The sequence below is a fragment of the Sceloporus undulatus genome, chromosome 2 (assembly GCF_019175285.1).
Source record: "Sceloporus undulatus isolate JIND9_A2432 ecotype Alabama chromosome 2, SceUnd_v1.1, whole genome shotgun sequence".
Lineage (NCBI taxonomy): Eukaryota > Metazoa > Chordata > Lepidosauria > Squamata > Phrynosomatidae > Sceloporus > Sceloporus undulatus.
This window is the reverse complement of record NC_056523.1, coordinates 80775248-80799359: the sequence shown is the minus strand read 5'-3', so window position 1 is coordinate 80799359 and position 24112 is coordinate 80775248. Positions and strand designations below refer to the sequence as shown.

The following is a 24112-nucleotide window of genomic DNA, read 5'->3' as shown; positions in this document are numbered from 1 at the left end:
CTCCACCCATCCTTTTCCATCATCTGTCTGTCTGTCTGTCTGTCTCACCATCCATCCATCCATCCATCCATCCATCCATCCATCCATCCGATGATGCCTGTCTTTCTGTATCTATCTCAGCCAGTGTCCAATACCTGTGGCCTAGCTTTCTCTTTCTGTTTGGGAGCGCTCCTCTCCATCCATGAGGCTAAAGGCAGTGCTGGGCCCTGCCCTGGGACCATGCTGCATCTTGCCCTTCAGATTGTGTCTAGGCCTGTTTCTTCCCTTCCCAGCAGCTTGTAGGCAGTCAGCTGGATCTTTGTGCAGCTCAGGCTCCTACTGAACAATGAAGAGATCGTGGCATGACAGCAGAGGATGGCATGCTTTCAGGGGAGAGGATCCTTGTAAGGTTCCTGCCTTGGAGAGGGTGGGTGGGGGAGATGTGCTGCTAGAGGACTCAGGAGCCCGACAGCAGTGAGCAGTGCTCTACAGAAGGTCACTGGGCAAGTGATGTTGCATCCTCCAAGGGAACTGAATTCACTATCTTGACAGCTGGGTGAATTTGCGGTGCTGTGCCGAGTTGTTGTGGGACAGTGGGACAGGAGCTTGTCCTGCAAGCAGAAGGCCGTTTACCGAGGAAAGAACTAGAAACTGGCATGGACAAAGAAGGATGTTCCAAAAACTAGACCAGGCTGCCTTGGGCCTGCATCTAGACAGGGAGCAGCTACCTCCTTGGCAGTGGGCAAGCAGCCCCAGCATCTGTATTGCTCACCATGGATGCCGGGGTGGTAAATCCCCAGGACAGCTTTGTGTTAACTAAGGATTGTGGAATTAGCCTTCTGGGAGCCTAGGCTTCTGTTGGCAGACAGCAGACCTAGAAGAGGCTCAGCCAGAGTTGTAGAAATGGAAGTGGAGGCATGTGTACATAATGTGCCAGTAGGCAAACCATTTCCAGCCTTAGGAGGAACCAGGCCACTGCTCTTGTTTACACTTGTTTTTTTTTAGTATGGCTAACAAGAGCAGTTGGGTGGATATTCCAAGGGAAACAAGCACAGAGGCACTTTTATGCATGGAGAGGATACAGTTCACCTGAAATGACATCTGTCTGGCCGACATAAAGAATCTCACACTGCTGCCACATACAGTTTCCTGGAAGCAAGACCCCTGCACTTGGAGGGCAGGGAAGCTTTCCTAGCTGCCCATGCTTCCTTGTCTTCAACAGCTGCAGCACTGATTGTCTATCAATACTTGTGCAGATGTGGCCTGATATGTAGCTCAAATTATAAGTGAAAAGCCAAGGGGATCCCTTAATGAAATTGGCAGACACCCAGCTGTGAATCCCTCAATTTTAGCCAAATCACATCCCCCTCCCCAAGACCCATGATGTAGTGTGTCTTGTCATGAAAGATGAGAGAGGAAGGTTCTCTCTAAGCTTCCTTGCAATTCAGACCCTGACCGAGGCTGTCTACAGAGCAAGCCATCTTCATGATACAGATATTAGGAAGTAGCATTTTCCTTGCTAGGCTGGTAGCTGGCTTAGAAGAGGGTTAGAAACATTTGCTTTGCTGCTTAATTTGTGCCATGTTGCTCTCAGAGCACTAGAGATTAAAAGCACAATCCTATGTACACGTCTTTTTGCTCAGAAGCTAAAAGTTTAATGACACTTACTTCTAGGTATATGGGCATAGGTTGCAATCTGAGATTCCTTGCTTTGGTACTGCAGACCTTACAGCAAAGTAGTTTTTTGAGAGACTATAATATCAAGGTTCACAACAAATAAGTCATTTAGGGTTAGAGCCCAAAAGCCCTGAGAGCCTGGGTGGAAATCATCACTGGCCTGTCTCTTCTATAGGAAGGATGTCTGATATCCTTGCTCCTGTTTCACTGCCCCATCTGCTTTCACCATGTTGGACTCCTAACTAACATGACTTCTTGTCTCTTCTTACATGCTTGTGAAACCAGCTGTGGCACTGCCTCTCACAGTTCCCATTTGGGATGCAACTAGGAAGCCACACTATGCTGCTTTCTTCTCCTTGGGAAATGGAGATATGGCACACTAAAATAAGGAGACAACTTTGTCAGATATGCAAACATTCTTCTCTGTCATCTAGTTGCTTGTGGTGCTGCAGCGGGAGGAAGACCTCACCTGGTCAAGTTGCTGGAGTGAGAGGTGATAAAGCCCCACAGCTTGGCTACAGTGAACCCCCTTTCCTGCATGCATGAAATTGGTCAACTCCCCAGCCTAGAGCAAAAATGCTTGGATATTTTTATTTCAGTTTCAGTGTCATGATCTCCATTGTGGAGATGGCAGCCCATGTTTAGTCATGTTGCTGTGTAAGAATGGAGTGAGTTAGAACCATACAAAGTGAGTGAGGCTGATCAGAGAAGATGCTTGCACATGATGCACCTCAAAGTAGCTCAGTGAGCTACTCCTTCAAAGGGCTAGCTTCACTCCAAGAGCATTTATCGAGGGCTTAATACTTGTTATCACTATGAACAGAAATGCTTGCGAGAGCAACAGGTTCATGAAAAGGATATTGGAACATCTACAGGGAATAAGTACAGAAATAGAAGTCAGTTACAGCAGGCTAGTAACAGCTTTGTTAATATCCATTATGGTGCACTATAATCGTTTTCAAAACGCTGCAAGTTCTTTAAGTCTAGTATTATAAATGCATTTTAAAAATAGAAGACAATTCTCTCTTGGGGAAGCTAGCTTGTTGCTGGCTTCAGAGCAATTGTTGTACCTGTAGCAGCTTGACATAACTGTTACACTAATGACCTGAGTGTAATGCAACTCAGTATAAACCTGCATTGGAAGTTAAACCATAGAGAAAGCTTCCAAATCCAGATAGGTCAGAGCGGCAAGATGTTTGGAAAAAAACATGGCAAGATGCCTATAGGAGTAGCATCTGAAGTGCCTTATCGTTACAGATATCGTTACAGATAATTTGCAAAGCGTTGTTAATAAAATTATAAAAGGAAGTGGCATGTGAACTAGGAGAACAGAGAAGTAATCCTTAGCTAGATATAGTTGCCTGTTTGAGATACAGAGCACAGGTGGGGGAAGAAGAGAGTCACTGAATTAATGTGTCATTCCACCTATCCAGCCATAAGGATACATATGAGAAAGTGATTTGTAATGGCAACCTTGGTAGACATTGCAGAAGACTAGGTTAATTTTCCGCTGGCATACCTGGTTTAGTTGAAGAAAGAAAAAGTCCCAGAAAGCAAAGACTGAATTGCCATGTGCATTTAAACAAATGTATGTATTTGTTTTCTTTGTCCTGTCTTTCACATAGAGCACATTTTTCAAGCAAAAAAATTCAATATTGTTTAGTAATAGATCCAGCTATGTACTATACTAGCAAGCCTCACTAGGAATAGAGTTGTGCAGTGCTTCCAGGCCTTGAACGTATTTTATGCCTAGTTTCATGTACACTAAGTGATTCTTCTTTTAATCAAGGAATCTAATCTTCATCAGAGAGAAAAAGTGCAGAGATCTTGAAGCGATAGATAAATACAAGACAGCCTGCTTCTTATGGAAGCTATCAATGCTCTGTGAAAGGGACAGTGCAGTAATAATGCACACTAGTTAGTGAGATCTTAGGACATTCCTCTCCTCCTTCTTCCCTGTATCAAATGGAAAGCTAAAAATGCGTTAGTAATATAGAACTAATCTGGACATATGCATGCGTTCACCCCTTGGCACTTTGCAGGTTTCTGCAGAAAGTTGGAAACTCAAGCAGCAAAGTGGAAGGTGATCATTGTCACACACAATACAGGACAGAGCTTATGTGACTTTAAAAGCTATGTAACAAGGAGAAGTTGCAGTTGTATCTTCTGCTACTGCAGCAACAAGACTAGCATCATCTACTACTGATCATGTCCCTTCTTTGCCACTTTCAAAGGCATACAAAGCTGCAGTTAAACCAGCAACCTTTCTTCAGTACAATGAGGCAAGTTTTTCTTGTCCGCTCATTTCTAACCAATTAAGAATTGTAATGGCAGAGCTGACCTTCACTATGCTTGTTAGTGAGCTATATGGAGGGTAACTTACAATGGTCTAATTAAAGTAATTAAAAAGAAAGTTATTCCTCCAAGCAAAAGAGACAGCACAGAGCTACCATTATACATTTTTTTGGAAGAAAAGAAAAAGACGTCTGGTAGTAATCCCTCAGTTTCACGAGGTGGATTTTGACTTGCCATACAGCTAAAGACAGGGCAGGCAAAGTGAAAGACTTGTTCATAACTTCACATTGCTTAATATTGCAACTGGATTTTTCAGCACTAAGGTCTTCCCTAGTTTTTGGTGTGACTCCTTGTAGTCACAACTGTCAGCTGGTAGGTTCTAAGGTGTCCTTTATGGAGAAAGGTTGACATGGTAATGCAAACAGTATGTAAGTCTCCTGTTGGTATCCTGTCTTATCATTGCTAGTTATTATTTGTAGTGGACTACCTATGCTCACACCAATTTATGTGTTGCTCTTGTGCAGTGTTTGTTCAACTCCCACTCTCATTTCCTCTTGGACCACATCTGATCCACTTTGGGGTAGTCAAACAAATTTTGACAACATTAATGAACAAAGCTTGTTAACAAGCCTCCTCCTTCCTGACTGAAGTACCAGTTACAGTTTTGCCACTCAGGGCCCTGATCCAGAGGTGTATTAACTGAAGTTATTTTTGTATGTTTCTTTTCAACAGTTGTCACATTAAGTCAGTACGTTGGCAACTGCCTCTGAGTGAGCACCCAAAGGGCCAACTGTGTGCTAGGAACAGAGCATGGCAAGAGACCACCACAAAGCCATGCTTTGGAAATAGCCACTTTTTCAGGCTGACTGTGCCTTTCTGCTCTTTAGCATAAGAAAGCCAGGGGTACTAATGCCAAGGAATGCACACCCCTCAGTGCACTGAATGAAGTTTCCATAGTGTTACATTTAATTTTGGAGAATCAAACAATAAATGCAATATATATTCCTCATACTGGTGCTAAGAAAGGACTAGCACACTTATTTGCAATTGCTGCAAGAATCCATTCCACTTCTATCTGAGTAGTGGAAGGCACTGGCAGTGAGGACAAGCAGTGAGAGGCTATAATAACCATCTCTATGTAGTCAGCCATTCTCCTTTTCATCCTGGAGAGAAGTGACCAGTGGGGTCCCACAGGGTTCTGTCCTGGGCCCAGTGCTATTCAACATCTTTATCAATGACTTAGATGACAGAGTTGGGGGGCATACTTATCAAATTTGCAGATGACACCAAATTAGGAGGAGTAGCTAATACCCCAGAGGACAGGATCAAGATTCAAAATGACCTTGATAGATTGGAAAGCTGGGCCAAGGCTAAAAAAAATGAATTTCAACAGGGAGAAATGTAAGGTACTGCACTTAAGACGGGAAAATGAAATGAACAGATATAGGATAGGGGACACCTGGCTGAATGAAACTATGTGTGAAAGGGATTTGGGAGTCCAAGTAGACCACAAATTGAACCTGAGTCAACAGTGCAATGCGGTTGCTATCAAGGCCAGTGCGATTTTAGGTTGCATCAAATAGTGTCTAAGGGAAGTAAAGGTCCCACTCTATTCTGCTCTGATCAGGCACCACCTGGAATATTGTGTCCAGTTCTGGGCACCACAATTTAAAAAGGATGTTGAAAAACTGGAGCGTGTCCAAAGGAGGGTGACTAAAATGGTGAAGGGTCTGGAAACCATGCCCTATGAGGAATGCTTAGGGAGCTGGGAGTGTTTAGCCTGGAGAAGAGAAGGTTAAGAGGTGATATGATAGCCTTGTTTAAATACTTGAAGGGATGTCATATTGAGGAGGGAGCTAAATTGTTTTCTGCTGCTCCAGAGACTAGGACCCGGAGCAATGGATGCGAGCTCCAGGAAAAAAGATTCCACCTCAACATTAGGAGGAACTTCCTGACAGTAAGGGCTGTTCGACAGTGGAATAAACTCCCTCGGAGTGTAGTGGAGTCTCCTTCCTTGGAGGTCTTTAAGCAGAGGCTGGATGGCCATCTGTCGGAGATGCTTTCTGCATGGCAGGGGGTTGGACTGGATGGCCCTTGTGGTCTCTTCCAACTCAGGCCCAGTGGTTACCTTCAACTCCTTACATCTCCCAGATAGAATCATAGAATCATAGATTCTGTCTGGGAGATGTAAGGAGTTGAAGGTAACCACTGGGCCTGAAAAAAATATAGGACACTGCCTGGCCTGCTATTTAACAGGCAAGTATATCCTGGCACCATATTAGTGCTTTCATATTAATGGATGATCTTGGCAAGGGCACCCAGGGATCTATTTGTTTAAAGTATGATGGAATCTTTTCAAAGTCTATATTTCTATTGCAGAACTTCAAAAAAATTAGTTTTGGGAACTGTACATTCCAGAATCCCCCAATCAGCATGGATATGATTATCTTGGCTGTGGGAGGTGTAGTATTAAAAAATATTTTTTCCAAGCTCTACTGCTTTGCTGATAAGACTTGCTGTGTACTGTGCTTAGATAAAGCCAATATGTTTATCTGTCCTAGTAGAAAGCCATTCACCAAACAAACAGAAGTTCAGTACTTTAAAGACACCACCATTTGACTTTATACAACTGCTACTTTTTTGTCAATCGCTGAGAAACTATTAGGTAGATGCACTTAATATGGAAAATAGGTTTTATTGTTTAAAACATTTGCAAGTCTGTACTGAGTTTTACAATTACAAGCGTACATGAGGACCTAAAAGTCACAATATATAAAATCAGAGTTAAATTGCCTGTTTGGTTATATGTTCTACTAATTTTTTTTCTGTAGTCATCTTTCATTGTTCTGTTTAGGTCTGCTAGGCAAACTAAAATGGAATTAGGTTAGCTGCCATAGGCCTGATGCAGACAGGCCAGAATAAAGCTGCTTCGGGTCTCTTTGGAGGTATGCTGTTTAAATGATGCATGGGCCCTAAGAGTCCGGAAACTGCGCCAAAGCTGCGCTCCAGTGCTAAGGAGCGTGGCTTTGGCGCGACTTCCAGACTCTTAGGACCCATGCATCATTTAAACAGCATACCTCCAAAGAGACCTGAAGCAACTTTATTTTGGCCTGTTTGTATCGGGCCTTTCAATGGTAAATTTACATAAATGTGCATGTTAACACAACTGCTTTATATGTAAAGAAACTTGTTTCCTCCTACATTAGAGTACTGTATATAGTCAACTGTAAATTGACTTCATGTATAAATCACGGGCAGGTTTTGGGGCTAAAATTTTGGATTTTGATATAACCCATGTATAAGTTGAAGGTAAAAGTTAGGGGCATATAACAAAGGATTTAAAGGAAAATAATGCCAAAGCACACTGCTGTTTTCTCACCCAGGCATTCAAAAAGACAAGAAGCAGTGCTGTGGCAGAGAGCTAGTCAGTGCTTCTTTTAGGTTCTCTCAGGATAGACTAAGCTTTCGCTTTTTACCATTCTACTCAGATATGGTTCTTATATTAATAAAAATTAAGGTACACTCGTTACACTGACCTGTGGATAAGTCAACCCAGGTTTTTTGGGTCAATTTTTAAACTAAAATCTCTGGACTTATACATAAGTACACACAGTAAATACACCAAAATCAAAATAGTTTAAAAAAAAAACAAATCTGTTTTTCAATCACAGACAAACCAATGAAATTTTTCCTTAAGTAATTTTCTAAGAAGTTTTTATATGTATATCTGCTTATGGTGGAATTTATCACCAGCTTCTAACTTCTTACATAAAACACTTCCATTTTTTAAAAATCTGCCAATATGAATCTCTTGGAGAATAGCACTGCACCCATAGGAGTTCCTTTTAAGGAGCAGAAGGGGATACCACAGGTGAAGGAAATCAAAATAAATGCCATCTGCAAGAGATGGGAAGATAAGCTGTAATCTTGGGGGAAAGGTGGGGTATATGTAAAGTGACTGATAGATTGAAAGGAGGGGAGTTTTTGCATTTCTATCAATTTCTGGTTAATGCAGCCCAGTAATTAACTTTGAAGAAAAATATTGGCCTATGGCCCTGTCTGCACTGGCCATATATGTGAGACCAGTTCTACAGCACTGTGCACTGGAACTCACCTTGGATTGGCTGCAATGGCAGGCGTGCACACTGGACCAAACCTGGGGTGGCAGCAGTGTTGTTCATACAGGCCAACTGGGTCCACACTGCATTGGCATGGCTGTCCTGTCACCTATCCCTGGAGCTATGGCTGCTGCTTCCATACTTGCAGGCTGCCTGGTGTGCCATGGCTTCTCCTGAAAGTTACCTTGCTTTTGTGACAATGAGAAGAGAGGGTAGAGGGACCATGTGATGGCGGGGAGGGGGGGGGGGTGACGGACTACCCAGTCTTCTCAATTTTTACATTGATGAGTCCACCCTCAGGAGTAGTGGTGGCACACAGGGTGGCCTGCCACAGAGCTCCTGCAGATAGGGAAGCAGTAGCCATGACTCCGGGGACAGGCTCAGTATAGGGAAGAGCAGTGGTGCGGTGCCTGGCCCATGAACAGCAGGCCAGCCCAATTTGTGTCTAGATGTTTATATGCCACAAAGCCCCATGGTAATCCAGGGCTTTGGAGGAAACACCAGGCCATAACTTTGCCAACAATGGAGAAGACCTGCAGCATTTCACCAGAGGTTGTGTCATCAGGCAGCACCAGCGTCAGGATGGGAATGGGGGTTTTCACCCATGCAGACGGGGCCTGAGTATATATATTGTTGTTGTGTGCCTTCAAGTCAAATACCATACGTATATAAACCAAATGTGTTCAGAAATAGAATGGATATATTGTGCACCTACCTTGACTCCATTTTTTTCATTGGTAATGTCCTAAAAATATGGGTGTCTGCCTTATAAAGCAAGTTTAATAATTTTATTTGCTGTTGGGTACAGGACTAAGGAGGCATGGAGCTGAAGTTATAAAGCTAGTGAGGGTTTTGGCTATGATGATGTGCTTTTTGAATGGAAATATTATGGAAATATTATTTCCATTAATATTCGTGTGAATTCCTCTAAATACTTTCTCCTGCTGAAGTTAACACTAATACTTCTCATTTTGTATGGGGTTTCTTTCTGAAATATTATTTGCTGTTAAACTTCAGAGGTAGTAAAGAGAAGCTTGGAATTGATTCAAGGTATATCTAAGCAGGAATGAAAGCTTTCCCCCATATGTTATCTGCAGAAATCATTTAGCAATCTCAATCCAGTCTTCTGGCAGTAGCCCTGTCTTGTAGCTATGGGTTGGTGATACTTCGATAGAAATCACTACTCTGGGATAGATCTTATTCTGTGAGAAGTATTTCTAGACACTTTTAACCTGGCTGAGTAGTTATTGCATCTTTGTAAAATTTAGACCTGCTTCAGAGTAGACAAGATTCTTGTTCTTGACACCATGATGTTGTTATATCAGGCTGATCTGTTAGAATCTGTTGGTACTGGGGGATCTTTTTGTAAAAGGTGTTATAAACCTTGTCATTGGGTAGACAGATTTGATGTTAATTGCAGCTTTAGGATAACTTTACCCATATGTGTATGAAATTCTAAAAAATAATTAGTGCTTCATGATCAGGGACTAGAAGTAAGCTGCACTGAACTCAGTGAGCTTTTCTGTAAAGTAAGCATATATTTCATTGGGCTGCACATGATGTTAGTAGGCTACAAGATATTTGTGGATAGAAGTATTAACATAACAGATTCCTGAGTTTTTTGCCAGGTTCTAAGCTAATGATTACCTTGAACAGCCAAGTACATCATTCTAGACTCTGTGTCACCAATAACATCTATCATCCACTGAAATAGCATGCTGTGAAACTATGTAGTACAATATCTCTGCATGTCTTCAGAGAATGAGGCTTTTGGGGCCAAAACAGACTGCTTGTTTGTGCCGCTATCCAGGCAGCTTCAGAGCATGGCGTTTTGATACCACATGCTCTGAAGTTGCCTGGAAGCTGGCTTCCAGCTGCCCACGTGGGGGCCGGCTTCTGGGTGTCCTGGGGGAGTGGCGGTTACACACCGCAAGCCCCCAACAGGCCGGGAAGCTGTCGTGGGGCCACAGAAGAACCCTTGAAGGTGGCTTTTCCACGGCCAGAAATAGAGCCAGTGCCACACAGATTGGAGCTGCGGTGTTCAGCTGCCACAACCCCAATCTGGCTTTGTCAGGGGCAGCTTGAAGCCGCCCCTATGCTTTGTTAGTAATGAAGATAACTTTCTTATTTTTCTCAGTGGGAGCAAATCTTGCATTTACTTAATCTTCATGTGACATGGGTTCCCCCCTCCCCACAAAATGAGATGAGTGAAAACGAAATTTAGAATTATGGCTAGCTATCTGTCTAAATACCCTACAGACACTAGATCCCTTGGACACTAGCAAGGTCAACTCTGGTAAGAACTTGGTTGGGAGAGCACCAATGCATACCAGGTTCTGTGGGCTATATTTCAGATGGAGGAACTGGCAAAACTACCTCTGAGTATTCTATGCCTAAGAAAACCCTATGAAATTCATGACGTTGCCACAAGGTGACTGGTGATTTGAAGGAGCGCCTTCACACACACATAGAATCATAAAATCATAGAATCATAGAGTTGGAAGAGACCACAAGGGCCATCCAGTCAACCCCCTGCCATGCAGGAACTCTCAACCAAAGTATCCCTGACAGATGGCCATCCAGCCTCTGCTTAAAGACCTCCAAAGAAGGAGACTCCACCACACTCCAAGGGAGTGTGTACCACTGTTGAACAGCCCTTATTGTCAGGAAGTTCCTCCTAATGTTGAGGTGGAATTTCTTTTCCTGGATCTCGCATCCATTGTTCTGGATCCTAGTTTCTGGAGCATCAGAAAACAAGTTAGCTCCCTCCTCAATATGCCATCCCTTCCAGTATTTAAACAGGGCTATCATATCACCTCTTAACCTTCTTTTCTCCAGGCCAAACACCCCCAGCTCCCGTTCCTCATAGAGCATGGTTTCCAGACCCTTCACCATTTTAGTCACCCTCCTTTGGACACGCTCCAGTTTTTCAACATCCTTTTTAAACTGTGGTGCCCAGAACTGGACACAATATTCCAGGTGGTGCCTGATCAGAGCAGAATAGAGTGGGATTATTACTTCTCTTGATTTAGACACTATACCTCTATTGATGCAACCTAAAATTGCATTGGCCTTGTTAGCTGCCACATTGCACTGTTGACTCATGTTCAATTTGTGGTCTACTTGGACTCCCAGATCCCTTTCACACGTAGTCTCGTTCAGCCAGGTGTCACCCATCCTGTAATCTGTTCATTTCATTTTTCTGCCTTAAGTGCAGTAACTTGCATTTCTCAGTGTTGAAATTCATTTTGTTAGCTTTGGCCCAGCTTTCTAATCTATTCAGGTCATTTTGAATCTTCATCCTGTCCTCTGGGGTATTAGCTACTCCTCCTAATTTGGTGTCATCTGCAAATTTGATAAGTATACCCCCAAGTCTGTCATTAGAACAAAGACCTGTATGTGAGGGGTTACAATTCTGGAACTGTTCCACCTGAGTTTTCGTAGGGGAGAATTGCTTATGTTAAAAACTGTGGGGGTTTTTATATTACTTTTCATTGTGCTCGTGTTCTTCATGATCAAAATCAGACACAGGTCTGTCCCATTCTGTTTTCAGCAATCGTGTAGGTTGCCTGGCTGCAAGAACATATGTTCAAACATGACGGGGGGAGGGGCTTGAATTTGGAGTTGTAGACCAAAATGCATAGCCAGAGTGATCAAGCTACTTGGAAAGAGCCCTCACTGTAGAGAAGTTCAGATGATACCCAGAAATGCATAGTACTGTATTCTCTTCATCCCAGAGAATGTAGAGTAGAGATACTGGGCCAGATAGACTCTCTCTGTCTTGCCCAGCAGATGTGATGTGATGGGCACACCCCACTGTCAGGGACTTAGCCAAAGGGGGGGGGGGGGGGGGGGTGGGCCCCCCCCCTTCCATTAGAAAAACGGTGTCTGCTGCTGTGCCACCGCACCTAAGCCCCATTATAATGGTGGCACTTAGTCTGGACCCCCCCCCTTCCTAAAATCCTAGCTACGTCCCTGCCACTATCTGTGTATTTGGTGTTCTAAAAGGGCCGGCTCTAGCATACAGGTGACATAGGCAGTCGCCTAGGGGTGCAAAAAGGTCAAGGGCGGCATTTGCGCTCCTCTTGGAGCACATGTGTGCGCGCGCACACAGCTCCAGCCCCAGGGCGCTGAAAGCGCTCCTCCTGGCTTTGCTGGGCTGTGCGTCCCCAGAAGGAGAGGAAAGGGTGCTTGTTGGAGCACGCGCATGCACACGCGCAGCCCCAAACAAACACCAGGGTGCCAATTGCGCTCCTCTAGGCTTCAGGAGAAGTGCAAGTGGTGCCCTGGCGTTTGTTTGGGGCTGTGCACGTACACGTGCACGCTCCAACAAGCGCCCTTTCCTCTCCTCCCAGCCCTGGCAAAGCCAGGAGAAGGGCAAGTGCCACCCCTAAACTTTTTGTGGGGCCTGAGGGGGAGGAGCCAAAAAGCCCTGGAGGAGAGGGAGGGAGGGATGAGAGGCTGCATCAGGCTGCATCCACACTGAAGAAATAACCAGGTTTGGCAGCACTTTAACTAGTTTCTGGTTCAAGGCTATTCGATTCTGGGAGTTAGAGTATATTCTGGGGTCCAGATATTAAGGCTTGACTCTTTTCTGGCTCATGGCTATGGGATTCTGGGAATTAGAGTATGTTCTGGGGTCCAGATATCAAGGCTTAACTCTTTTCTGGCTCATGGCTATGGGATTCTGGGAGTTAGAGTATGTTCTGGTGTCCAGATATCAAGGCTTGGCTCTTTTCTGGCTCGTGGCTTTGGGATTCTGGGAGTGTGAGTATGTTCTGGGGTCCAGATATCAAGGCTTGACTCTTTTCTGGCCTCCTTTTATAGGGCACATCCTACATTTCAGACTTCTACCCAGAAGGAATTTCAAAATGTCCTAATTTTTTGTAAGATGAGCAGATGTCCTTCTTTTCTAGGACGTGTCCTATGTTTCAACCTTTTGGCCAGGATGAATGTAAAAATGTCTTTCATTTTTGGTAGGATGACCACACATCCTCCTTTATCCAGGATACAGCATACATTTCAGCCCTGCCCAGGAGCAATGTAAAAATGTCCTCCATTTTACCAGGATGACCAGACGTCATCCTTTTTCCAGGACATGTCCTACATTTCTGCCCAGGAGGAATTTCAAAACCTCCTGGTTTGTTCAGAAAGTTTGCCTTTGCCAGTCTTTCCTTGAGGCTGAGAGTGTGTGACTTACTTGCCTAGTGGGTTTTCTTGGTTTGTTCAGAGAGTTTGCCTTTGGTGACTTGGGTGTGTGCAAGTGTGCACCTTCAAGAGGTTTTCTTGGGAGGTTTGTTTAGAGAGGGTTTGTCTTTGCCATCCTCTGAGGCTGAGAGAGTGTGACTTGCCCAATGGGTTTCTTGGAAGATTTGTTCAGAGGGGATTTGCCTTCACCTTCCCTTAATGCTGAGAGAGTGTGACAAGCGCTGTAACGTCCCTTGCGCGCCGCACCATTTGGGCATGACGCATGAACCACGTCATCGACATGTGCCTCATGTAAGATATTTAGCCTTCTCTGTTGGAGAGAATCAGATTTTCATCGAATCCTGGTCTCCAGAGTCATAGAATCATAGAATCATAGAGTTGGAAGAGACCCCAAGAGTCATCCAGTCCAACCCCTTTATTCTGCCATGCAGGAAATCTCAATCAAAGCATCGCCGACAGATGGCCATCCAGCCTCTGCTTAAAGACCTCCAAAGAAGGAGACTCCACTGCTCTCTGAGGAAGGAGTGTGTTTCACTGTTGAACAGCCCTTACTGTCAGGAAGTTCCTCCTAGTTCATCACACAAAGCTATATCCAATGCACATGCAATGCACAATACACATGCAAATCAGTCCTGCATTCCCAGGCTCACACAGTATATATACACCCAACTTTTTCCAGGCAAAGCATTCTCTGAAGATGCCAGCCACAGATGCTGGTGAAACGTCAGGAAGAAACTTTTCTGGAACATGGCCACATAGCCTGAAAAACCCACAAAAAACTATACTGTCACTTAATGTCACCATGGCTGTGTGCATGCACTGCCACAGGACAGTGGGGGCTGTCTCTAATGGCAGTGCGGCAATGTGCGTGCACCACCATTGAGGATAACACGGGCTTGCCATCCGTGTATAGCATGTCCGTGGATACCGAGGGCCAACTGTAGCTATTTTTTTCCTTATCTAGTTCTCAAGACAGTCCCCCTCCTTTTATTTCCACTTTAATCCCTCTCTTCTTCATAATAATACAGATTGAGTCTCCCTTATCTGAAATTCCAAAATCTGAAATATTCAAAAAACCTGAACTTTTCTCATGGGTAGTTGGGATAGTGACACCTTTACTTTTTGATGATTCATTGTACACAAACATTGTTTCATGCACAAAATTATTAAAAATATGGTGGGCCCTTCATATTCTCTGTGGTTAGGGGTAAAGGATGCCTGTGAAAGTGGAAAAAAATGCAAATAAAGCAATGTTTGTTTTTCATTTGAGAGAACATCTCTCTAGGAATCTCTAGGTCCTCCAGCACAGGTCTGTAGTCAACACCTGCCAGATGTTGACCACAGAATTTTGCTGGAGGACCTAGAGATTCTTAGAGAGATGTTCTCCCTAGATCTTCCAGAATGACCTATGGTGAACGTTGGCCATAGAGTCTTGCTGGAGGACCTAGAGATCCCTGGAAAGATATTAATCAAATCTATGAATAACCAAATCAGCAAAGATCAAAGCTGCAAATGTGTAGGGACAACTGCATTGTATAAAAATACCTTTAGGTTATGTGTAAGGTATGTATGAAACATAAATGAAATTAAATTTATGTTTAGACTTGAGCTCCATCTCCTAGATATCTCAGTATGTACATACATACATACATACAAACATAGCTATTCCAAAATAGAATTAAAAAAACAAAAACAAACCTGAAATCCAAAACACCTCTGGTCCCAAGCATTTCAAATAAGGGAAGCTCAATCTTTATCTTTCCTGACTATCTGACCCTCCAACATACATATAAATCAACCTTAATATAATTTTAAACAATTTCTTAAGTTTCATATACCTAAAAAAACTTATTTTATAACAACACTCTTTAAAGTAAACTAACATCAAACATCAGGCAACAGGATGGTATCTTGGCTCCAATAAACCTTATTTTGTCAGTCTCAAACAAGCAACAGAATTTCTGTAGCCATTTTTAAAAAATCAACCTTTGAGGGTTTTTTTAATCAAACCTTTCCAATTTCAGCCTATGAACATAAATTATCAAAGTAAAAAAAAGAACCTTGATATTGATCTTGTAAACTTTGTCCTCATCATTCTCCCCTTCCAAAGATCTAGCTGAGAACCAGAGATCATTGTTGTCTTTCAAAAGCTCCCCTCAATTTCCCTGTTCTGTCCAATGGATTTACTGTAAATTTCAGCCTTCCACCCTCCAAAATTTCAACTGCCTTTCAAATAAATCATCCAAATACTCTTCTTTCGAATGTTTCCAAAGTGCCCAGTGATATTGCTTTCTTTGCCATTGTTTCCAGTACATCCAGTACTTTGTTTTGTTCCTCCAAAATCATTTCTAAATCTCCAAAACTATTTTGGTCTGACTTCAAATCACCATCCATAGTTTTTTCTTCACATTCTAATCTCCCTTTGATCCTCCCATCCGATGCTCCATTGTATCATCTGGTTCTCTGTCTTCTGCCATATCAAAAATCACAGATCTAAAGTTCTTGAAGTCATTTTTCATCAGTTTAAGTTTCTCCCATATCTCCTGCCAAATGACTAAATTACATACTGTATATTTGAATCAATCACTGAATCAATTCATTTGTAATGTGGTCTTCCTTACTTCCTACTGCCTTCCACATTGCCAAGCATTATCATCTTTTAAAGCATCTCATATTGTTTCATGATATGTCCAAACTATAATAGCCTCATTTTGGCTTCTAGTGAAAACTGGAGCTTGATTTGTTCTCAGATCCATTATTTGTGTCCATGGTGTCCATATAACTTGCCTCCTGTGCCACAGTCCTAACCCAATGGAGGCACTGAAAACTAAAGTGTGTATGTGTCAGAGAAGAACTTTTGTTTCTTTAGGAAGGCTAATCTCCTGTTTGTATAGTCACGACTACAGTATTAGTATAGTGGATGTATCTGAAAGCTAAAATTTCTCAAAGTGGTAGTTAAGGCTTAATGCAAGACAGGGAGGTGGTTTGATCCTAATGACAAACTTTGAGACTTGTATCGTGGTTGATTTAAAATGAGAATACTGAACTCTCATAATGGATGTTTCTATTACAGTTGCTAATGGCATATCCTTGCAATAGCTTTGAATACAGTATTTGGTTGTTTCAGTGGTGTCAGAAGGAGAAATTTGGATACATATTTGGGTGGGTTGCAAATATGGGGCACCTGCCTTCAGTACAAATATCTTTCAAAAACGTGCTATAACACAGCCATACTTGATGTGAAGTTTTGGACATTTGTTTAGGGTTTGCCCATTCCAAGGTACATTCTCCATGCTAGGTTTTCTGATAAGACAAATTGTCTAGATGATTTATGTAATGTTCAGGCTTTATAATAATGAAAGAATACTAGAAAAGCCACTTGCCTCAGCTGTTGACTCAGGGGATAGATATATGATTTTTCCTCCCCTACCTGTGATATGTTTTTAATTCTTTCCCCTTCATGGGCTGTGTCTGCTTTACTGGATGTGGTCTGACACTTCCCAGCCCATGTCCCGGTGTGACTACCCCTTGAGCACACCTGTTCCTGCAGTGATTGTGAGTCAAGGAGGCCACTTTTCCTTCTGTCTCCTTCCAGTGCACTATTTGCCCTTGTGCTTTGTCTCACCTTGTGTCTGAGGAGAAACCATCTGCTTTGCAGCAGCAGTTAGATGCACCACCCATTGTCCTGGTTTTCCAGTTGGTGGGGAGACAATGCGACCCTGGCTTAACTCTTTCATGCTTGTCACCATCTCTAAGCACTGTTGAGGCCGATTTGTTGCCTGGCTTCCGCCTCATAGACAGACAGGAAGCTAACGGCCATGTCTCAGTTGTGTGGGAAGAATGAAAGGAGCAGCAAGATCATCTCTCTGCCTTGCATGTTGCAGCTGTTCCACTGTCTTCAGTCACACTAATAACTGAGCAAAGGACAGGCTGTCTGCCTCCTGAGTGCGCAGGGTCTTGAGATAGTGCTGAAAATATTGGGTCTGAAAAGCAGCATATTGGGCTGAGCAGAATTTGGAAAGTTACTTTTCAGAAGAATGATTATAATGACATAATCATAATCAGTAACTGAGCAGTTGGAAGATGATACTCGGGGATCCAAAATACCATCCTGCCTATCAGTTGCTTAGTTTTAGATGGCTTCAGCATGTCATATTTTTTTCTTCTTAAAAGTAACTTTCCAAGTTCTAAGAAGCAGTTGATGGCAACAATGGGAATGTTACTTATGTTTACACGAGACAACTACAAAACATACAGTAATTACATTCATATTGAAAAGGAGACACTTATTATACTAAGGTTAATTCAAACTTGGTGTTTAAATTTATGTAAAATTATTGTACTAAAACCTTACTGGCATGAAAGTGAACCTCCACCACCTCCAGCCCAATTTTGTATCTGGAAGAGAAGGAAACAATTGCGTGCATTTTGGAAAGCCCCTTTTCGTACCCATTCACCCAACTGAAAAAAGAAATGAGTGAGAGTAAGAAGAAATGCATGTGCAGGAAGGATGCAAGAAATAAAAAAAACCTTTTACTTATAAACCAATAGGAAGCACCAACCCATCACTCTGCTCCTGTTCAGCTCTTCTTTTCTGTTCTTCATCTTCCTCTAAGACCCACATGGTTTCTTTCATTTCTTAGGCTACATTGTTTGAAAAGCGTAAGGGAGAGAAAGAAATCTGAAGACAAAACTATAATGAAAGGCACTTCAGGTTCACATTCTGAATACCCAGCAGATTTTTCTTTGTTACAAGAAAACCAAAAGCAACTTGAAAGACTGTCAGTCTGAGCAAGGTTTAAAATTGTTGGCCTTTGTTGGCTTATCGCTATGCATACGGCCCTTTGTAGTGAGTGGTGGCAAGAGTAGCCTTCACCAGCATGTCTTTCTACTTTGTATCACATTCAGTCCAGGTGTGAACCATGATGGGCTCTCAACTTGTTGCTCGACATCTCAAACAATAAGAGCAATGCCAAAAAAGAAGTGGGCAGTGGCGCAGCCTGCACCAGGTGATACCTCAGAAGGGGGGGTGACACCCAATCAGGCCCTCCCTCCCGGGGCCATCCTGTTCTTTTCCTCCTGAGGAGAAGGACAGGGTGGCACCAAGGGAGGCTGTGTGTGCCGCTCCCAGAAGCCCGCCTCCAATCTGGGTAACACAGGGTGCAGGGGCATTACTGGGGTGGGGAAGATGTCACAAGTGGCCCTGGGATTCTGCTTGTAATTCCTGAAACCCATGGACATTCTCCATAAAGCTCTTTGAGGCCAAAAGCATGTCTGAAACACTCAGGGGGTGTGTGTGCTCAAACTGTCACAAAATTGTGGCACTTAGTTCTTCTTGCTCCTCCTTGCCCCCCCCCCCCCCAAATTTCCTAAGTGTTTTGGCTGGAAGTGATGCAGCATCACTTCTGGATGTGCTGGCAGTGACTGTGCAACTTGTAGAGGTGAATATCTCTTTCCCCCAGGTTATTCTGGCTCTGAAGCTACCCTGACTTCCCCGTTACCTGTACATTCTGGAGCAACACTGGACGACTGTCTGCACAGTGTCCTGTGGTGCCACCCGTCCCTGCAAATCACTCCCTCTGAGGCCAGAAATGAGGCACCCGGCATTGACCACATTGACTGGGCACCTCTTTGTGACCTCAGAGGAACAACCTGCACCGGTGGGTGTCAGCAGGCAACCCAGCAGATCATCAGTATTACTCCTAAATTCTCTGGATTTTCTGGGAATATCTGGAGCAAATGGTGAGTTTTTTCAATTCAGTTTAATACAAAGATGTCCTGGATTCACTGCAGGACTGCCCTTCCCACTTCTACATAGTCCACAGTCAAATTGGGCCCTTGACCCTGTGTTGCCTTGGTAGAGCGATGTGGGGTTGGGGGGAAACCGCTGCAAATGGCCCATGTAGATGTGCCCTGAGATTCCTATATCCATTTGCTCTTACTTAAAATGTTGTGTTGAAATGAATCATGTGCACTTAATTTTTTAACTGGATATGGTGTTAAAATCCCTTTGCGACAGAGTGGACTATATTTGGCATACTTAATACTGTTCTGAAATCCTCCTTAACCTCCACAAAAATAATTTGTCAACACAATTCTGTTTATTTTTTAAAATGAATGATTTCTTTTAAAAACATCCAAGTTGGTCATATATCTATATACAGCTGTAAAAACATTTTAATGTACTGTTGTCTTAATTGTGGACAGAAGTGCATTTACCCATTTTGGTGGTGGGATTCTGGAAGTTGTACTTCAAAAAACAACTTTTCTAAGGTGGAGGTATGCTCATAATTTTGCAAGCACTGTGTACAAAGTAGTGGTGGTTAGCAGATCAGACTATCACTTAGCAAAGTGGCAGCCTATGTGTTTCCTGTCAGTGATGTGCTCAGGATGTTTTGTGTGTGCCTTGTTGCAGGTGCTGCCCACTTCCAACCAGTCGGTGCAGACGTGCTGCTTGCTGTGCCATCGGGAGCGTAAAGACTGGGGAGGGCCATCCCATAATGGATTGGTATCCCCAGGTGAGCGGCTGCCCCCAGACTTCGTACCAACACTGGTGCAGAATCTGCTGGGAGAGATGCCACTGTGGATCTGCCAGAGTTGCAGGCAGAGTGTAGAAGAAGAAGAAAGGAGGGCAGTCCAGGAGCAGGCACTAGCGGTAAGCATTATATCAAGGCTCATCATTTACTATAGGACATATGCCCTTGCGTAGCAGAAGCTAAAGTTCACAGTCTGCGTAAAAAGTCTTTCTGCATTGGGCATACTCATATCCTGACTGCAATCAGATACCTGTTATTTTTTTGTTGTATTCCTATTCTGCCTCCCCTACAGCGAGTGCAAAGTGGTGTACATAGGTCTCCTCTTCTTCATCCTCACAACAACCCTGTGAGGTAGGTCAGGCTAAGAGAAAGTGACTGGTTAGTTTTGTGGCCCAGCTGGGACTTGAACATAGAATTCCCAAGTCCCGGTCTAACACTGACCATTATGCCCCACAGTGACATTCTTTGTTCCCATTCCACACAAGATTAGCTTTAAGAGAACATGCTGTCTTCTGAGCCATCAGTTCTCTCTTTGCAGGTCTCACTGTCACATACAGCCTGCAAGTCACAGTCCTGCGGGGCAGGCTCCCACTCCTCTTCATCTTCGTCATCTTCATCCTCGTGCCATGGGAATTCAGGAGACTGGGACCCCAGTTCCTTCCTGTCTGCGCACAAGCTTTCGGGGCTCTGGAACTCCCAGCATGTCAATGGGGCAGCTCCGGGGAGTTCCCTCGGGGGAACACCTGTTGTACCAGGTGAGTTCAGGTTGGCATTGCGCTAGTGATGGTTTTCTCCCTTCTAGCTGTGGGGTTCTCCCTACAGCTTCTTTTTAGAAAGTTGTATGAAAATTGGTGTGGGTCAGGGTGGAGGTCACAACTGCTAGTGTGCGCTGGTATCTGCCATCCTGTCACTATATTCTTTCTGAGAAGAGATGGCTGTACACAAGCCTGTGGCTCGCTCTTTTTCTGAAGGCAAGGAGTGCTTTCCAGAAAGGCCCCTTGTTGACTGGGCCCTTGACGATCTACCAGAGGCCTCCATGGCCACAAACTCCCTTTTTGGGCCCAGTTGATGTGCCACAAATGGGGAGGTAAGCAAGAGGCCTGGAGAGCAGCCAGCTCCATCTCTGACTCCATTGCAGGTGACAAGCACCCCGGCCTCCCTCCGGAGTGTGCCATCCAGGCCCCTGCTGTGGGAGATGGGCTCAAAGCCTGTCCTTACAGCCACGCGCTCTCCCCAGCTCCCAGCGGCACCCCAGGCTCACCTCTGCCTACCTCACTCGACTTCTGCAAAACGCTTCCCAAGCAGTTCAAGAGCATGTGCCGGAGACCCACCCCGCCAGGTCTGTATGTGCGGGGCCTGGGGAAGGCCAACAGACCAAACCTGGAGGGCAAAAGTGCCACCACATTGTGGGGGCCCCTGCTGAGGGTTCTAACTTCCTCCTGGAGCCTCTGTGGGCCCTAATGCTGGGTTGCCTTGCTGTTGACTTTAGCATAAGAGACCCAACCTGGTGAGCATTGGCTCCTTCTGCCTTCAGTGGAAGGATCTTTGAATTTGGGCCTGTGTGGCTGGATTTCCTAGCATGCTCTGTTTTATGACAATCACTTGTGGAAAAGTATCCCAACTAGGAGACAACCTGTAGCTGTGGGTATGGTGACTACATTGGGATGGACTAAACTGCAGGGTCTATGTATATGGTCTTAGAGCTTTGGAGGGATTAGAGGAGGAGAGATATTTCTGGGGAGGAGCCTGTAGTTTCTGTCAGAGGGCATTTACTGTGTGGGCATAGCAGCTGTGGGATGTTCTGCCCTACAGAACCATATGCAGAAGCCTGTTTTCTTAAGATTGGACCCAACGTTTCTCTATTCCTGTCTGGCTGCAGGAGAGGCCTTCCACTCCTCGGAGCACCATCGGCACGTGGACCTCACTGCTCCTCCCAACAGCCCCACAGGCCTCCCCTCGCAGCCACCAGCACTCCTCCCGACAAAGCAGATGCCTGCGCACCCCGGACCCTTCAGCTCTCCTCCTCACGTCCACCTGAGCTCCTCACCGCTGGCGGCCCCGTTCCCTGCACCTGCCCTCAGTCCACACACACCAGCCCCAAAGCCAGGAGCAGAGTCCCCTCCAACCGGATCTTGTAAGAGTCCACACCTACCCACTGCCAATGTGCCACTGCTGAAGATACCACCTCCTGTAGGCTGCACGCACCCATGCAACGGCCATTGCAGTGGCTCATTGGGTCCTCCTACTGCCTCACATCAATTGCCCAACACCAACAGGTGAGTGGAGCTCTGGCTGGTGAGGGTTGCCGGGGTTGCCAAATGGACTGCTTTCTCAGCAACTTCCCCAGGATAGTATGCTGCAAAGTTTTGCCTGGGCAGGCAAAAGTTCTCATTGCTTTCATTAGATCGCAGGTCCCGTTGCCTGGTAATACATTTTAGAACAGTGTAATATAATTCTTCTGTTTGGTGTGAATGAACTGAGCCAGGCACACCAGTGGCCTAAAAGGCAGAAAGTGAGCCTTTCCTTCACCTGTGACATGTAAGCAGCTGCGTTCTCTCTGGCTGCCAAAGGAATGTTGATTTCTAGCCACAAGAATTGGAATCAGAGCAATTCTGCGACTTTTAGGGATGCTTCCCCAACACATCTTTTTTTTAAAAAAAGTTTTTTCTGTTACAACACTTAAAATCACACAGAAGTCAAACATCATTTAATTACATTCATCCTCAACTACATACATTGACTTTCAACCTAGCAGAGCTTGATGCTTGATTCTAGTAATCATACTGTCTCTCAACTAAAAAACGTTTGATTCTAACATAATTTTAAAGATGTTTTTGAGTATATACATATTACACATTCCCAATCCTTTGCAAATTTATCTACATGTTAGTTTATCCGATTTGGCCATTTCTAGTAATTTTTATATCCTGTATCAATGGGATCATATTACTTAGCCAATTTTGTCTAAATAAGATTCTTACTGCTGCTATCATGTCACCCTTTTGAGATAAGATCTGTCAAAACCACTATGATCCTAAGGAGGATTGGTGCATCCTTAAATCAAGGATGAAGAACTGAATTGGTCTCAGAGGTGAATTACCTTTAGGAGGACCAAGAGATGTCGGAGGAAGCTCTTCTTCAAAGCCCTGACCTCCAGCTCCTTCCCACCTTTTCCTTTTCACAGAAAGAGGCACAAAGCAAGATGCAACTCTTCCAGGCACTGGATGAGTTCTGAGTCAGTTTCACTACTACTGTGCCTTCTGTTAGGAGAGGGGAGAGAGGAGTGAAATAGACTCAGCCAGTACCCCCAAGGATGCATTCCTTATGGTGCCAGTTAAGTCCTAAATTGATTTCATTTCCCCCTTTCCTTCCCTAGTGAGGGAAAACAGCCAGCTCAGTCTTGGCCTTAAGGAGCATGCTCAAGAGTTCTGGTGAGCTCAGTTGCTCACCTGCCTAATTCTTCTACTGGTGGAGTCTGTAGGTGCTAAAGAGTCCCCAACCATGCTTTAAACAGAAGTGGTGAAATCTGACAATTGTATTTTGTTCATTTGCCTTCCACAAATGTTTGAGAGTTCACTTGCATTGTTAAAAACTGATACTGCCTTGATTTTTTGCCCTTTGTGGAGGAATGTGAGAAGTTGGGCACAAACGTTACGTTCTCTTTGCAGGAATGAGGACATGAGTGGGATTTGATTTGTGTGTCCCCCACCCAAATATTTATATATCTTTCCCTGTCCAGAGTGATTCACAGCTCAAAGAACAAAAATGATTCTGAAAATCTCAAACATACTAAATGCAATCAAACAGTAGTAGAAGTCAAGCTACAGTAATATGCATGACCTGTCAGATACACCACAGGGAGCAATTCCTAAACTTTGGTTGAGTCTGGACAGATCTCCTTGGGTGTAGGGCAGGCTGTTCCAAAAATGGAGGGTTCTAACAGAAAATGTTCTTTCCCTAATAGCCCCTGAAGACAAGGAATATATTCCTTGGAGCAGGATATTCACTGATGATCTCAATAATGAGGCAAGTTTATGTAAGAAAAGCTTACTGTCAACTTACTCTGCTCCCAAACCTTTTAGAGATTTGTCTGAGACAATTAGTACTTGGATGGGAGATCGCCAATGAATACCAGGTGCTGTCAGCTATAATTCAGAGGAAGTAACTGGCAAAATCACCTCTGAAGATTCCTTGCCTAGGAAAACCCTATGAAATTCACTGGGTTGCCATAAGTTGACAGTCAACTTGAAAGCACATGTCAAATCCAGGACTTTGAACTGAGCTGCTGAAAACATAACT

General features: G+C 44.1%; 1 protein-coding gene across 1 annotated transcript in view; it reads left to right on the top strand.

Moving 5' to 3' along the window:
* FAM193B (family with sequence similarity 193 member B) overlaps positions 1-24112 on the top strand; it is a 35497-nt gene that overhangs the window by 564 nt on the left and 10821 nt on the right. Inside the window, exons 2-5 of the mRNA XM_042451812.1 lie at positions 19693-19932; positions 20352-20568; positions 20952-21152; positions 21693-22089. Of these exons, the coding sequence (XP_042307746.1) occupies positions 19852-19932; positions 20352-20568; positions 20952-21152; positions 21693-22089 (896 nt within the window). The 5' untranslated portion in view covers positions 19693-19851. The remainder of the gene's footprint in view (positions 1-19692; positions 19933-20351; positions 20569-20951; positions 21153-21692; positions 22090-24112) is intronic.